Raw genomic sequence first — 16,722 nt, forward strand, 5'->3', positions numbered from 1 at the left:
TCTCTATTTCTGGCACGAAATCCACTTTGAGCCGTTTGCGTTTTTCTTCCACTTCCTCAATCTGCCCTCGCTGCTCCCTCCTATCAGTCAATTTCATCTTCCATGCCTCCCTCGTTCTTGGCCTCCTTCGCTCCCACGCTCCTCTCAGCATGTGGTTGATAAGAGTTCATTGTTTTGACTCCACACACACACACACACACACACACACACACACACACACACACACACACACACACACACACACACACACACACACTTCTTCCTCCTCTCATGATTTTGTCTTTTCTCTGTGTGTCTCCTCCTCAGGGCTCCAAGCGAATCCTGCGCTCCAACGAGATCCTGCTGGCTTCAGCAGGTCTGACGGAGACAGACCTGCAGCTCACCTTCTCCCTGCAGGTAAAGACGAGGGGTCAGAGGTCGTCGGCCTGTCAGTCAGGCACAAGCAAAGCACGACTTCGTCTTGAATTTTGCATACGTGTTTTTGTCAGCCCTGTGTTGAGCTCACTCAACCTGTTAAAGTGCACACAGTGCAGATGCTACCTGCACCAGACGTCCTGATACAAACCATCCTTTTCCAGTTCTCACATGTCTAAATGCAGCCTAGAGGTCAAGTGCACTAAACTAGACAACAGTGCATGTGCAGGCAGCTTATTAAAGGCGCAGCAGAGAGATTTCATGGCTTTGAACTTTGTCACAGGAGCTGGTTTGTTCCACTCGTGGAGACGTCCGGTCAGCGAGTGTGACGGTTAGTTAGTGTCCGGTCTAATGGGTGAGTCACCCACCACTCAGACATCACCTGCTAATGTATGTGTTTATGTGTTTAACCCGCAGTACCCGCACTTCCTGAAGCGAGATGCAAACAAGCTTCAGATCATGCTGCAGCGGCGGAAGCGATACAAGAACCGCACCATCCTGGGCTACAAGACTCTGGCGCTGGGACTCATCAACATGGCCGAGGTATCGCACATGCGAGTGGTCTAACTAATAAATCTGTTATCAGAACTTGTAGACGAGTGGCTCCATAGGACGATACTGGGTGAAGGCTTTGTGCCTTTTAGGCCCTGGTCACCTCCACAGCAGCAGATTAAGGTTAAGCTGCGTGTCTGAGGACACGTCGTCTGCGAGTTGCTGCGTCAGCGGAGTGGACGTCCCAGCTGATGTGAACTGTTGACCCAACAAACTACCCGCTACAGGCCCGTTTCCCTAAACACTCGGCCTCTGCTTCCTGCCTCAGTGCAGCCTTGGTGTGACTCTGTTCCCCCAGTGTCCTCCAGTCTAAACTAGAATAACCCAAGTGATCTTCACTCACACTCATAATAATAACTTTTATTCATAGCGGTGCCTTTTGTAAACTATTTTTAGTGCTGCCCTTCATCTAACCTTGGTCTAAACTCAATTGGAGCGAGTGCACTTTAAAAGCAGACATTGGATTCGGATCTTTGGCCCAGCGTTCTGTCCTCAGCCACCGCAAATGTCACCATAAATCAAACCTCCAATTAAATTGTAGCCTCTTTCGCCAAAAGCTTTTCCCATTCTCCGTCCGCCACAGTAGGAAGCGGTTATAAAAGGCTCTTTGATTTATGTGGTACGTGTGTGTGCACATGTGGACGGTGAAGCTTTTACAGCCTAAAACGCCTCAAACCAACTGGCACAAAAAAAAAACACTATGCACAGAAATGCAAGGCTGATCAGTCGGTTTGCTCTGTTCGAAACTTGAAACGCAATTAAGGCAAAATACAACAGCGAAATTATCTGAGTACAAGCAGTACAAGTACACGCTGAACCACCGTGAGCCAAACGGCCTTTCCTAATGAAAAGGCGTCTTGAAGTGAAACGTTCCAGCCTGTTATGATGCTGCGACAGGAGGTTCTATCAACAGGTTTTGACAGCAGGCGAAGGACACGACAGCCGTTTACCTGGAGTTGTGCTTATTAATGTGAAAGAGGAAAAAATAAGATCATGAGTACGGTACTGTACTTGTCAGTTTTCTGCTTTCAGATGTTTGATATTCTACGTTCGAATGGTGTCTATAAGGTTTTATGCGACGCCACATGATTTTATTGGTAGCTTTTGTTTTTCAGTTTTTGTTCTGTTTATGACTGACCAGATAGAAAGCATTTTAATTTAAGTGGGATGTTTTCCCTTTAATGGCTTCTGTCAGCTCCTGCTTCCAGTTCACACGCTCATTACTTCCAGCACTTTAATTCATTGCTTTCTAACAGGACTTGCTTTAGCAGCTTTGCTTCTTTTCCATTAAAGTGGCAACTTGACTTCCCTCAGATTTCACTTTGCTGCCTCTGTTACCCAGAGCACATGGCAGGAAAATAAAATAGCCGCTCTTAAAAGCTGTAATTATCTCAAAGATGTTTGAGGGAAGAAGCAAGTAACGCGTCACATCGGTTGATGCAGAGGTTTGACTGAGTTTCTTTAAATGGGCTTTTAAAAAGCTGCGGTGGACTTTTAACGACGAACCTGCAGTGAATCCATCAGCAGGCGCGATGGCTTCATGGAGAAAGCTAACCATATAACAAAAACGTACACACGCAGCCGTGTTTCCCGTGAGTTATGCGCGTTGCATCCTCGCGTCGGCCTCGTCACATTTGCATAATTGCATTTTCTGACTGGCAAACGGTCGAGAGGAGCTGCGTTTAGAAAGCGAGCAGGTTAGCAGAACGCAGGCTACGGCTCTTTAATGTGTGGGTAGGGCTGCCTCCATGATGAGCTGGCCAGGATTCATGAACTCAGACACACACACACACACACACACACACACACACACACACACACACACACACACACACACACACACACACACACACACACACACACACACACTCTCTCTCTCTGCAGGATGCTGCCGCAGCCTCGTCACATTTTTATCAGTTGTCTCAAGTGACAGGCTGTGGTTTCTTTTTTCTCCTAATCCCCGGCTGCTACTTGTTGTTTCCTTGTCACCCTCTTCTTCACATCTGTCCTCATTCCTCCCAACCTTTGTGTCTGCGTCTCGCCTGCTGCAGGGCTCTCTTCCTCTGTCTCTCTTCCTCTTCCTCTCTCAGTCATGCTTTTGTGAGCGTATGGAAAAGTTGATGCCTCTGAACAACAACCTATTTCTAATGAACTGTAACAGTTTATTACCTGTTGCAAACCACCCTAAAGAGATTTCAGGTTGCGATCGCAGCCCGCGTCACCCGTTGTTCCTGCTCTCAGGTGATGCAGCATCCTAGTGAGGGAGCCCAGGTCCTGGGGCTCCACAGCCAGCTGAAGGACGCCTCGGTGCCCGTCGCTGAGATCAGAGTCTACTCCCTGTCCAGCCAGCCCATCGACCACGAGGGACCCAAGGCCAAGATGTCTGGTGAGGACACATTTGCTGTGCTCCCACCGTCTGACCCTTCCTAGGACGGTCCCCATCCCACCCGCCTCATTCTGCTGCCTTTCATCTTCCACCAGATCGATCTCCAGACATCGACAACTACTCTGAGGAAGAGGAAGAGAGCTACTCGTCAGAGCAGGAGGGCAGCGATGACCCTATACATGGACAGGTGAGTTTAGCATGGCATTAGTCCTGAGACAAACATGCAATGGGTTACAGCACCAGCTGATTTGCCCTGTGCTAAAAATGAAAGGTTTACTTTTAAAGCTGAGGTGTACCTAATAAAGTGGCCAGTGTGTGTATGTGGGTGTTATCACCCAATCAGTCAAGAAATAGTTGAAATAAGCAACTGTATCTCAGCAGAACATATGATTTGGAAGATACATTTATTAAAAATATTCTAACTGTTGGAAACCGTCAATAGAAAATGAAACATTTTCCCTGTCTAAGTGTGAACGAGCGAAGAAAATCCGCGGGTGCTCAAACTGAATGGCTTATTTGCTTTTGCCCCATTTCTTCAGTCGGTTCAGTATTAAATCAGCAGGGGACAAGTTCAGAAACGCGCCGGGGTGAGCGTCAGCACACAGCTTTCCCATTTATTTTTTGTTGTGTCACCTTCTTTCTGGGATTATGGGGGATGGAAGAGGAAACGCGATGGGCCCATCGGTGCCAGAGATTGAAAGGAGCACAGACAGCGGATCGCGATAAGAGGAGGAACAAGGCTTGGATTGAAAAAGACTGAAAGGGGGAATGGAGGGAATATGAAAGATAAAGAGGGCGTGGAAAGAAAAAGAAAGCACCACGACTGGAGCGAGTGGCTTCAGCCTGTAAATTAATTCCAGACACGTTCTTTTAAGTCCTGATCTAAACATTTCTCCCTTTGTGACTTTCAGTATCTGGACGATGATGAGGAGGAGGTGAGGAAGAAGAAGCCGAGGCGTAAGCTGCCGTCCAACGCCGCCATCACCAGAGTAAGAGGAACTTTCCCAGCCTGCCTTTGTCGGCGCTTGTTTAGTCTGGAAAGCAATTTACAGCGCAACTCGCTCTGCGAAAAGGCACAAATGAATTCGATTCGACCGGACGAGGGCCCAGACCCCCCCCCCCACACACACACAAACACACACACACAACCCCTGCTTCCTGCCTCGCCTCACTCAACCTCTCCTCCACCTGTCACCGTGTCCCCCCTCCTCCTGCTGGGGTTTCGTAGAAATCCATTTTCTCCCCTTTGCTTTCGATACTTGTAATTCAGACCAATTTTCCAGGGGAAACATTGAGACGAGTGAACACAAGCCGCTCGCTGCTGCAGTGACAGAGCGCCGTGCGCTGCAGCTGGAAGGCCGGGTCCCAGTCCAACCGGCCCTCCTCCGCCTCCAGCAGCAATCATTTATGTGCATAATGTGCATCAAGTTTGTTTTCATGAAGACATGCAGTTGATATCAGTTAGAATATAAGTCATCATCGTCGTCATCATCCTCATCATCATCTGCTCGTTGGCTCATAACTCCTTCTGCTTCGCTCTCTCTCTTCAGCTTAGTTCATCATGTATTTACATGTTTCTGTTGTTTCCAGTTACTGCAGGTTTTGAGGTTTAACTTTATGGTTTTATTTAGATCAACACTGTGCAGCCAAAATAAATGGCGTCTGTAACTACCAAGTAAATCCCTGAGCTGCTACAGAAATATCTGTAACCACGGTCTGAGTCATGCAACATGTTGCTCCTGTCATAAATCCATAAATCTCGTTTGTCACACACATAAAAATGTGAATGTGTCACGTTAACTGTCTTTTTTTTTTTCATTTTCTTGCTCCGCAGCAACCAAACATCAAGCAGAAGTTCGTGGCGCTGCTGAAAAGGTTTAAAGTCAGCGATGAGGTAGGAGCAGCGTCTTTCCTCGCTCGACGTCTCCTCTTCAGGCTAATGTGCAGGACTCTGTTTGTTTGAGCTTCAGAGCTGATGCTGAAAGTGTATTTGAGTTTAGCTTTGAAGACACTTGGAGGCACGTGGGAGAGATGTGGCAGAACAACAGAGAGTCAGCTGGCAACTCAAACCACACTAAATACTGTAGATTAAAATAGAACAGTGGTGTGTGTGTGTGTGTGTGTGTGTGTGTGTGTGTGTGTGTGTGTGTGTGTGTGTGTGTGTGTGTGTGTGTGTGTGTGTGTGTGTGTGTGTGTGTGTGTGTGTGTGTGTGTACCTACTAAATAATAACAGCATAATTGATGGTTTTCAGGTTAGATTCATATGCCACAAATCCCCAGGTTACTAACACGTACTGACAGTTTACAGTCTGACTCTGCTTCAATGTTTTGGGTTCATTTTAAAGGTTCTCACTTTATTTTACCTCTAGAAACAAGACGAGCACTAAGAATTAAATATTAAATATTAAACTGAAGAAGTGTTGGCGCACAAATCATCTTTGTTTACAGCCACCTGCTGGTCTGCACAGCTTTTTATTGGTGCCTTCAAGTGCAGTGGGACACTTGGCTCTGATATTAAAGTTGTTGTGGTATGTAAACAGCTGGCACCAAATGTGGAGGCTCAGGGTCAGTCAGCAGGAGGATCCGTCACATCTCTGTTCTGTTCAGGGTTGAACTTACTGCTCTTCACACGCAAATGCTAAAAGTCCTGTTTAGATGAATGACACCAGTGCTGCGTGTCCAGACTGTCCTCTTGTTGCTCACGGTTTCTCGTCCGCGTCCTCCAGGTCGGCTTTGGCTTGGAGCACGTGTCCAGGGAGCAGATCCAGGAGGTGGAGGAGGACCTGGACGAGCTCTACGACAGTCTGGAGATGTACAATCCCAGTGACAGCGGGCCGGAGCTGGAGGAGACCGACAGCATCCTCAGCACACCCAAGCCCAAGCTGAGGTACAGCCACCAATAGACACCTCAGCCTCACAAACCAACACAAACGCTTGGTGCTCTCACACCGGAATCACTGTCAGCTTTCTCCAGCCGCAATTCAGCGCGCCCTCTGTTGGCAAAATCGGGTATAACAGGCATATAAAGCTTTGCTTCAAGCACAACTGGGTCACTGAGAACCAAATTCTCATAATCAAATTATTATGTCAAGTGGTCTTTTTAAATAACCTTATTTTTGAAGAAAAGTATTTTTCCTAATTAAATGGCAATAAGTTCAAAAACAGGCCGATTCTTAATAATGTGCTTCAGACAGAAATGGAGAACAGAACATAAAATGGCCTAAAATTCCTACTTTTAACAGGCTCTAAAAATAAAAATGAAATCACACTAACAGCACAGCTTGAAGCTCTAAAGTGGCTTTTATGTTGTAAACACACGGTGCCGCAAGAGGGGAACAGCTTCTCTTTGTGATATGTTATTTTGGTGTGTGGTGTCGCTTTTTGGGGGATTAATTATATTAAGACATTTATAACTTAAAAATATTTATAAATAAAAATCCAAAATGGGTGAGTAAGAACAAGGAAGTTCTATTTAAATGAACAGATGAAATAGGAACAGAAAGAATTTGTGGAAAACAAAACAAAGTAAGAATATTTGAAAAAGAGCAGACGAGAATCATTTAATCATCCCTTTGTTTTAATCAGGCCGTTCTTCGAGGGGATGTCTCAGTCCAGCTCACAGACGGAGATCGGCAGCCTGAACAGCAAGGGCAGTTTGGGCCGCGACACTTTCAGCCCAGTGAGTATCTGCGTCCATGGGAAGCGGCGCTGAGGCGTTTGAGCTGCAGCGTTGGAGCTGAGGGACGTTTGAGTCAACTGATTCCTCCTCCACGTCTCAGCTGCTGTAAATCTTTATGGCTCCTTCGAAAGTGTCTGCCTCTGTGTGTAAAGTGCGACACGCAGCTGAGGCGTAAACTCCAGTGACACTAACGCTCCGCGTGAAGCGCTTCACGCTCACAGGTGAACGAGCGGCGCCGCAATAAAAGAGTAGAGTCACAGTAACATGAAGCGCCGCTCAGTGGAGCCATCGCCTGTCTACACGTGCCCCGCGGGGGGGCAGCGCGTAGCCGGTCTGAAAGGACCGATCTGACTTGTGTTTCCTTAATGGAGCACAGACCCAGCAGCTCCATGCAAAGCGCCTGCGCTCGTTGAGCTGAATGAATGGCGTTCGCTGGCTTCCAACAGCTGCAGCGCCTCCTTTCACCGTGTTGTGGCTGCCGCCGGAAACACGTTTTAACTCCGCTTCATTACTGGGACACGTTTTGTCTGGCTTCTATGAAGACCAGCGCCTAGTGCGGCTTCTTTATGACTTCTGTTGTTCGCTGACGCTCACCGGCTGTTGTTCCCCGTCTCTCCAGCAGGGGGAGCAGCCTCCTCTGGAGAAGATGAAAACCTCTCGCAGCCGCAACCTGGAGGAGGCCCTGTCTGAGACGGACACGCTGGTACGAGTGCGTGTGTGCGTGTGTGTGTGTGTGACAGTGAATGAATGGTGTGACAGGGACTTTGTTAATATCACTCTGAGGGGAATTTGCTGCCATCTGTGCTGAGAGAAAAAGCAAAAACTAGAGTGATTAAGCACCGAAAGAGGACTCTCCTGCAGCTCAGTTTGTCTTTTTCACTCTGTGTGTGTGTGTGTGTGTGTGTGTGTGTGTGTGTGTGTGTGTGTGTGTGTGTGTGTGTGTGTGTGTGTGTGTGTGTGTGTGTGTGTGTGTGTGTGTGTGTGTGTGTAGGAGCTGCCTGACCAGGAGCTGTTCCCTGAGGGCCCCTCCATCACCGTGTCTGTGGCAGAGAAGCCGCGTACGCCCATGAAGAGCAGCAAAAGTGAAACGCACAGCATGCCGTCACCAAGGTACCCGGTATCCGCTAAAACTCGGCCTGTGTGCGAGTACACGGTAAAACATCCCGCTGGCTTCCTCCTCAGGCTGGATGGAGGCCACACGCCCCGACAGAAGCGCATCAACACGCCCATGAAGGAGCGACAGCCGTCCAAGCCTCTGAGCGAACGGACCAACAGCTCGGACTCAGAGAGGTCCCCGGAGCTGGGCCACAGCACACAGGTACGCCCGGGCCGGCACCATGAGTAAACACAAATAAAGAAAGCAGGGGGTTGCACAGAGTGGCTGGAGCTGAGGGTGAGCGCAGAAACAGCTGCCTTTGTTCTGTGTCCCCTTTGTCTTTGCCTAAAGTAAAGAACACGCACCCTGATAACGTCTGACTCCCAAAAATGAATTATGTATGTGCTGGTGAGTCATTTGAAGAGAAAACGTCTGACTGGAGGCGGTTCGTGTGTGTGCGTGTGTCCGTGTGTGTGCAGCTTCTCAGGAAGGCCGTGTACGATCAGCTGAACCAGATCCTGGTGTCGGACTCGGCGCTGCCAGAGAGCCTGATCCTGGTGAACGCCACGGACTGGCAGGGGCAGGTAGGCGGCGCCCGAGGCCGCTCTCTGAGCACCGTTCCCTGTTCTCACGCCTGCGCTCCTTTGTTGCAGTACGTTGCAGAGCAGCTCCAGGTGCAGAGGCACCCGGTGGTGTGCACGTGTTCGCCGGCTGAAATCCAGGCGGTGCTGTCGGCCGTGCTCACGCGCATCCAGAAATTGTGAGCGTTTGCCCTTTTGGAGCAGTGACCATTCAGAGTGCTTCTGTTGCAGGGTCTGATCTGCCTCGTGCCGTTCTCCGCTCTGAGGCTTAGGTTTCTGACCCCTCATGACTTCCCCTCCTTCTCAACGCCCTCATCTGCTAATGCTCTTTACCCTCATCTTTCATTCACCGGTGCCTTCTGCTGACCTAACGTCCCCGCTCTCTCTCCCTCATCAGCTGTAACTGTAACTCGTCCATGCCCAGAGCCGTGAAGGTGGCGGCGGTGGGCAGTCAGAGCTACCTCGGGGCCATCCTGCAGTTCTTCGTCACCCAGCTCGCCAACAAGACCTCGGACTGGCTCAACCACATGCGCTTCCTGGTGGTGCCTCTGGGTGAGCCAGCGTTTCCATGGTGATCAGAAGCTCCCGCTCCCGCTGTCAGACTATGGAGGGGTGCAGTTCACTTTTCTCTCCATCTTCCAGGCTCCCATCCAGTCGCTAAGCACCTTGGAGCCCTTGACAACCGCTACAACGCCTCCTTCCTGGACGGGGCCTGGAGAGACGTGTTCAGCCGCTCGGAGCCGCCGCAGACAGGTGGCACCGTCAGAACTTTACACGCGATCCCATCAGAACCCTCCACACGCTCCCATCAGAACCCTCCACACGCTTCCATCAGAACCTTCCACACGCTTCCATCAGAACCCTCCACACGCTTCCATCAGAACCCTCCACACGCTCAGAACCCTCCACACGCTCCCATCAGAACCCTCCACACACTTCCATCAGAACCCTCCACACGCTCCCATCAGAACCCTCCACACGCTCCCATCAGAACCCTCCACACGCTTCCATCAGAACCCTCCACACGCTCCCATCAGAACCTTCCACACGCTTCCATCAGAACCCTCCACACGCTCCCATCAGAACCCTCCACACGCTCAGAACCCTCCACACGCTCCCATCAGAACCCTCCACACACTTCCATCAGAACCCTCCACACGCTCCCATCAGAACCCTCCACACGCTCCCATCAGAACCCTCCACACGCTTCCATCAGAACCCTCCACACGCTTCCATCAGAACCCTCCACACGCTCCCATCAGAACCCTCCACACGCTTCCATCAGAACCTTCCACACGCTTCCATCAGAACCCTCCACACGCTTCCATCAGAACCCTCCACACACTCAGAACCCTCCACACGCTCCCATCAGAACCCTCCACACGCTTCCATCAGAACCCTCCACACGCTCCCATCAGAACCTTCCACACGCTTCCATCAGAACCCTCCACACGCTCCCATCAGAACCCTCCACACGCTCAGAACCCTCCACACGCTCCCATCAGAACCCTCCACACACTTCCATCAGAACCCTCCACACGCTCCCATCAGAACCCTCCACACGCTCCCATCAGAACCCTCCACACGCTTCCATCAGAACCCTCCACACGCTTCCATCAGAACCCTCCACACACTCAGAACCCTCCACACGCTCCCATCAGAACCCTCCACACGCTTCCATCAGAACCCTCCACACGCTTCCATCAGAACCCTCCACACACTCAGAACCCTCCACACGCTCCCATCAGAACCCTCCACACGCTTCCATCAGAACCTTCCACACGCTCAGAACCCTCCACACGCTCCCATCAGAACCCTCCACACGCTCCCATCAGAACCCTCCACACGCTCCCATCAGAACCCTCCACACGCTCAGAACCCTCCACACGCTCCCATCAGAACCCTCCACACGCTTCCATCAGAACCCTCCACACGCTTCCATCAGAACCCTCCACACGCGATCCCATCAGAACCCTCCACACGCTTCCATCAGAACCCTCCACACACTCAGAACCCTCCACACGCTCCCATCAGAACCCTCCACACGCTTCCATCAGAACCTTCCACACGCTCAGAACCCTCCACACGCTCCCATCAGAACCCTCCACACGCTCAGAACCCTCCACACGCTCCCATCAGAACCCTCCACACGCTCCCATCAGAACCCTCCACACGCTCCCATCAGAACCCTCCACACGCTCCCATCAGAACCCTCCACACACTCAGAACCCTCCACACACTCCCATCAGAACCCTCCACACGCTCCCATCAGAACCCTCCACACGCTTCCATCAGAACCCTCCACACGCTCAGAACCCTCCACACGCTCCCATCAGAACCCTCCACACGCTCCCATCAGAACCCTCCACACGCTTCCATCAGAACCCTCCACACGCTCAGAACCCTCCACACGCTTCCATCAAAACCCTCCACACGCTCCCATCAGAACCCTCCACACGCTCCCATCAGAACCCTCCACACGCTCAGAACCCTCCACACGCTCCCATCAGAACCCTCCACACGCTTCCATCAGAACCCTCCACACACTCAGAACCCTCCACACGCTCCCATCAGAACCCTCCACACACTTCCATCAGAACCCTCCACACGCTTCCATCAGAACCCTCCACACGCTCCCATCAGAGTCTGTCAGACTCGTGTGTTCGCTTTTCACCCATGCATGTTTTTTTTCTGTGGGATCCAGATCAGCTGGACGTCGCAGGTAGAATCTCCCAGTACATCAGCGGGGCAACTGTGACGCATCAGCTGCCCATCGCCGAGGCCATGCTCACCTGCAAACACAGGACGTGAGTACAGGCACCGCTCAGTGTGTGTTTTTACAGCAGCCTTTGTATTGACGTCTGTTGCCTTTCTCTGTTTTAAGGCGAGAGGAGGAGTCCTACCAGAAGTTCATTCCTTTCATTGGGGTAAGACTCCACTCCTCCACACACATGCTCCTCCCTGCCATGTGAACGTCCCGCTCACATCAGCGCTTGTTTTCCAGGTGGTGAAGGTCGGCCTCATCGAGTCCGGCTCTTCTCTGACAGGTGGGTGCTCGTTTTCAACACGTCTCAGCTCTCACACAGACAGCGCTCTAACATGTCCCCGTGTCATGTCCACCGAGCAGACACGGAGGAGGGCGTGGCTGTGAGCCTCGCCGTCCCCTCCACGTCCCCCCCGTCCCACGGCTCCCCCTCTGGGATGATCAAGGAGGCGGCCACTCCGCCCTCCTCCCCCTCCATGGGCAGCGTCCTCACAGTACAAGGGTAAACATGTCCTGGTCCTTTTTATTCTTAAATCCTGACAGTTCACACAGTGTTCGTTATGTAATGGCACTGAAGACAGTGTGTTTTATATGACATTCTTTTCTGACGCATAGAAGCCCCAGCATGTCTCACGGCGTGGACGCCATTGGGCTGCAGGTGGACTACTGGTTGGCCTCGCTGGCCGAGAAGCGGCGGGAGGGCGAGCGGCGCGACACCGGCTGCAAGAACACGCTGAAGAGCGCCTTCCGCTCCCTGCAGGTCAGCAGGCTGCCAGGTGGGGGCGCCACCGACCCGCAGGCCCAGGTCAACACTATGGCCATGACGGTGGTCACCAAGGAGAAGAACAAGAAGGGTGAGATGGACAATAGATAGGTGTTACACGGTGTCTGTCCATATGCAAATATATGTATAAAGATCTACTGAACAGAAAACTTTATTTATTTATTTATCGCTATCTAATCAATATCAATGTGTGTATTCGTTACGACCTGTGTTCTTGCTACGTGACTGAACTCCCATTTTCTCCTGAAGTTCCCATCTTCTTGGGAAAGAAGACCAAGGAAAAGGATGTCGACTCCAAGAGCCAGGTGATTGAAGGCATCAGCCGGCTCATCTGCTCCGCCAAGCCGCAGCAGACCATCCTGAAGGGTACGGTGGACCGCCTCCATTTTGTTTTTGATGTGTGTGCGCGTTCACCGTGGCTTCAGGCTCAACTGACTTTTCGGTTTCCGTTCCTTCAGTGTCGATAGACGCCGTGGAGTGGAACGACGTGAAGTTCTTCCAGCTCGCCGCCCAGTGGCCCACTCATGTCAAATACCTGCCCGTTGGACTCTTCGGTTACAGCAAGCCCCCCTCCTAGGGCCGGGCCACTCTCCACTCCTCGGCTCGACCCCGACCCGATTCTCCTGGAAGACGTCGAGTGGCTGAACTGTTTTTCTTTCCTCAGTCTCATGTTCCCTACAGTCGTCTTGTTTCTCTTAGCGGAGGGTTCGGAGACAGAGGAGGTGGTGTCGGGGAGCTGTTACTAGTCACTTTAAGGCCCCTTACAGCGTGTAGGCGTGCGTGCATGCACACGTGAATGTACAGTGTGTGTGTGTGTGTGTGTGTGTGTGTGTGTGTGTGTGTGTGTGTGTGTGTGTGTGTGTGTGTGTGTGTGTGTGTGCATGTTTGCAAGGGGCTCACAGCACAAGTTCATTAGCTAACTGCCATTTATGTTTCCGTTCTATGGAATGCAGCCGCATGCGACAGCTCACAGATTTCAAGCTCTTGCCCTCTGACCCTCAGCGTTTGACCCGCGACCCTTGGTGAAGACGTGGACGGTCGCCTGGGACCCCCGCATGCATGCTCGGCGCCATCGGGCTGCGCCACGCGCGTGCCACAAATAGTATCTCAACACAGATTTTATTGCAACGGGGCTTCAGTGTTTGCATGAGGCAGGAAACACTGGGGAAACTCTGCCCAGAGTCAAATCAGAGTCTGGCAAGTGTTGAATTTCTGCTCAACCTGTTTAAACACTGTACATGTCCTTACAAATAGACCCATTCATATTTTTATGCCAAGGGCTTCCGTCTGACAGTTTAACACTTTTATTTCTGAACCAAAAGAAGTCATTTGGGTGTATAATGACGAAGATATAAAAAGAATATATATAAATGGGAAGTGTTCTTTTAATTGCTCTGGTGAAAAATAGTGAAACCTTCCCTTTATTGGTGTTTTGTGATGAATAGTGTACGTTTATGTTGAGAGTTACAGAATCAGGGCAGGGGCTCCTGTGATGTGCAGTTTTCTTTATCTTCTTATTTGCTATGCACTTATGGATAAACAAGGACCGTGTGTGTGCAACTAAAATATAGATGATCCTTTTAAAAGCAGCCTCGGCCAAATATGCAACAGAAAACTGAACGAGGAGGATGTTAACGAACTACTCGAACTGAATATGACTTTATTGGCAACAGATTGGCAACTTTTAAAGCAACAACCACAGTGAACAGAATTCACTGTGTAATGAACGCGATATATAAATGGAGCATCTGGGTTTCAGTTACATGGGCTCTGGTCTGCATCGTGCTTTCTCTAGGATCTTGTGAGGTGATTAGTGACTGTACAGTAACTGGTAACAAGTGTGTGTATGTGGTGAAATAAGTGTAATGTGGTCAGAAACAAAACAAAAATAACTCAGTGGGAAAAATACTTTTTTACCATGTGACAGAGTGAGTGAGTAAGTGTGTGTGTGTCTTTGTAGTGTGTCACAAGGCAAATGCTGATTTTACCATCAAATAACTAAAAACTACTCCAGACTAAAAAGAAATGTTACTGAATAAATTGATTGGGTTGGTTTTCGGTAGCAGAACGTTTCTCCGCTGGTGGATTCTAATGATGTGTTGAAGGTTTTCAGCTCATCAGTCTCATCTGCCTTGTGTCCGCTACACGGTGACGCTCTCCATCCATAAAGTATTAGAACTGTTATTTTTTTAGTAGTGTTGATGCCACTGTCTTGGTGACGAGCTCCTTCCTGTGTCCACGTTACAGTCTGCAGCATCTGTTACACCCAGTTTCAGGCTGAAGGGTTTCAAGCCTCCCATTTGTTCGCCCTGTTTAATTCATGACCAGCTGAACAAACGCTGATTCGTTTGATCACTGATTCCCTTAATGTTTGAATGTATTAAACTTTATTTACATGTGCTGCTCTTTTAGTTGTATGTAACTCAACTAGATTTTAGTATAGTTCTCATGAATGGGCAACAGCGAATCTGAAAACCTGTGTGAAAACAGTAATGCATCATGAAACATGGCGATCGATAGCTTGCGTTGCTGACAACTACTCAAGGGCTTGAGAGACAGACTGAGGGATGGACTCTGCAAAGAGGCTGGATTCAGTTATTCCTGGACAATAAGGTTACTTATACAAAATGAGAAAGAATCTAGTAAAATGAAGTAAAACAGTACCTTCACCAAGAGAGAGTACAATCATTTCACGCCTAAATTCCCCCATACGTGATCTTTTTATTGTAAAAAACTGTATTAGGCGTCACAACCAAGCTGTTTTAATGCCTTAATGAAAAGATCATTTTTACCAATGAGTTTTTTAGGTTTGTGTAAAATATATGATGATTGTTTTTGCAGCTGGTTACAAACAGTACGTAGCTTTGCTGTAAATTGAGATGATGAGTCATTAAAAAGGATAAAAGAGGTTTTCGCCATTAAAATTAAGACATTAACGGCTCACTTGCGTGTTAATACATTAATTACCTAACGCATTAAGAGCTTTTTGCTTTTGTTCTTTATTTACTTTTCCCCTCACAACGTCACAGTCGCATCCTCTGATGAAATGTCAGGTCCAGTAACCGTTACAAGCAGCCTTTACTAACGAATAGCTCCTCACTAGTAGTGCTCATCAGATCATTGCAGTGATGTAAATCTGTAGCCTTTTGTAAATGGTTTGTGGATGTACTTTGTGCTCGCACCCAGTCACTGATTAAACTCAAATTGGAGTCAGTACTCTGTCATTAGAGCGACCACACAGACCAAATCCCTCACCAACGTAAGGCATGAAAATTGGATAATGCCCAGAAATCTCTGTTTGTTTTTGGGTGCTGCTGAACAATAAAGTGATCCTAGTTTTTCAGTGTTCTCCATCCTCTGCTGTTGTTCTAGTAACATTTAGACCAGTGTCTCTTTGAAATCGCTGGGTGTTTTGTACGTCTTGAACTCGTTCCTGTGTGTTTTTTACCTGTACCTCTGTACCTGTGAAGCTGTGACGATGGTTTCTCTGTCTGTGAGTGACAGTGGCTTAGAGACTAGGAGCTGTTTGGTCCATCAATAATTTCTGTCAGTGATCAGCAGTCTTTTCTCTCCACCATCCTCAGAGGCGCGTCACTCTGATGATGGCAGTTCTTCACCAGGCTTCGCTAAGCTTAGCTGCTCACATCACCTTAAAGCTCTCCACAGCTTGTAAATTTGCCATCTGTCTTCATGGGAACAGTATTTGCTCATGAAAGCATTCTGCCTGACGAGGTTCTGCTGGGAGCAGAGCTTCCCAAGCTCGTGGATGTGTGAAGACGATTTTTGCACATGCCATTGTTTCTTCAGCTTATTTGCCTTTTGCCTATAACAATAATTATAATAAACGATGAGGCTTGTACATATCAGATACTTGTTACATTGTACTTAGTTCTTTTTGTCTCAGTTTTGTTTGTTTATGTTCATTCAACATGTTTTGTATTACTGCTTTTTCATGATTCATTTGTCAGTCAAACAGATGTATAATGAAAAGTGAAAGTGTTTATTGTTTCATTCATTTTTTTAATAAAATCCTCCTGATTTGTTTTCTCTGTTTTAGACAATTCTTTATTTTTTAGATTTCTTTTGCAACTTTGCAATATGCTTATTCTATAATACTGATTTTATAATTGTAGTTGCACCATAAAGCACCTTCATGTAACAGAAAATGAACTACAAGCAGCCTTTGTCAAATTTCAAGAAGAAAAATGGGGTTTTTAAAATGAAAGAAAAAAAGTTTGGTCCAAATACAGAACTTTAAAGTAAATAATAATAATAAAACAAACATAAAAATGATAACCTCCCCATCGCTTGCTTTTTTAAGAAGGGCTCTAACCATGTCCTACATCTTGCTATTATTCATAAAATGAATAACCACTAATGACTTATTAGTTATTAGTTATTGAAAGTGGAATGCATATTATACATATTACACAATTTTACTACAAACAGACTTAGGGGAAATTTGA

At 48.6% G+C, this 16,722-nt stretch overlaps 1 protein-coding gene across 2 annotated transcripts in view; it reads left to right on the top strand.

Annotated features, from left to right (window-relative positions):
• Nucleotides 1–16,307, top strand: part of LOC114842575 (phosphofurin acidic cluster sorting protein 1-like) — a 34,524-nt gene extending 18,217 nt beyond the window's left edge. The window contains exons 3-24 of one of the 2 annotated variants that reach the window (XM_055506812.1): nt 307–396; nt 832–957; nt 3,208–3,352; nt 3,448–3,539; nt 4,264–4,341; nt 5,187–5,246; nt 6,079–6,239; nt 6,938–7,031; nt 7,654–7,734; nt 8,023–8,141; nt 8,214–8,349; nt 8,607–8,711; nt 8,781–8,887; nt 9,106–9,260; nt 9,351–9,461; nt 11,413–11,515; nt 11,593–11,635; nt 11,713–11,755; nt 11,836–11,974; nt 12,088–12,326; nt 12,506–12,622; nt 12,715–16,307. In XM_055506812.1, coding sequence (XP_055362787.1) covers nt 307–396; nt 832–957; nt 3,208–3,352; nt 3,448–3,539; nt 4,264–4,341; nt 5,187–5,246; nt 6,079–6,239; nt 6,938–7,031; nt 7,654–7,734; nt 8,023–8,141; nt 8,214–8,349; nt 8,607–8,711; nt 8,781–8,887; nt 9,106–9,260; nt 9,351–9,461; nt 11,413–11,515; nt 11,593–11,635; nt 11,713–11,755; nt 11,836–11,974; nt 12,088–12,326; nt 12,506–12,622; nt 12,715–12,833 — 2,463 coding nt within the window. In that variant the 3' untranslated portion in view covers nt 12,834–16,307. Of the gene's footprint in view, nt 1–306; nt 397–831; nt 958–3,207; nt 3,353–3,447; nt 3,540–4,263; nt 4,342–5,186; nt 5,247–6,078; nt 6,240–6,937; nt 7,032–7,650; nt 7,735–8,022; nt 8,142–8,213; nt 8,350–8,606; nt 8,712–8,780; nt 8,888–9,105; nt 9,261–9,350; nt 9,462–11,412; nt 11,516–11,592; nt 11,636–11,712; nt 11,756–11,835; nt 11,975–12,087; nt 12,327–12,505; nt 12,623–12,714 lie in introns of both variants that reach the window. The other variant, XM_029128197.3, reaches the window with a different exon arrangement.
• Nucleotides 16,308–16,722: the final 415 nt, after the last annotated feature.

Source organism: Betta splendens, chromosome 2, assembly GCF_900634795.4.
Source record: "Betta splendens chromosome 2, fBetSpl5.4, whole genome shotgun sequence".
Lineage (NCBI taxonomy): Eukaryota > Metazoa > Chordata > Actinopteri > Anabantiformes > Osphronemidae > Betta > Betta splendens.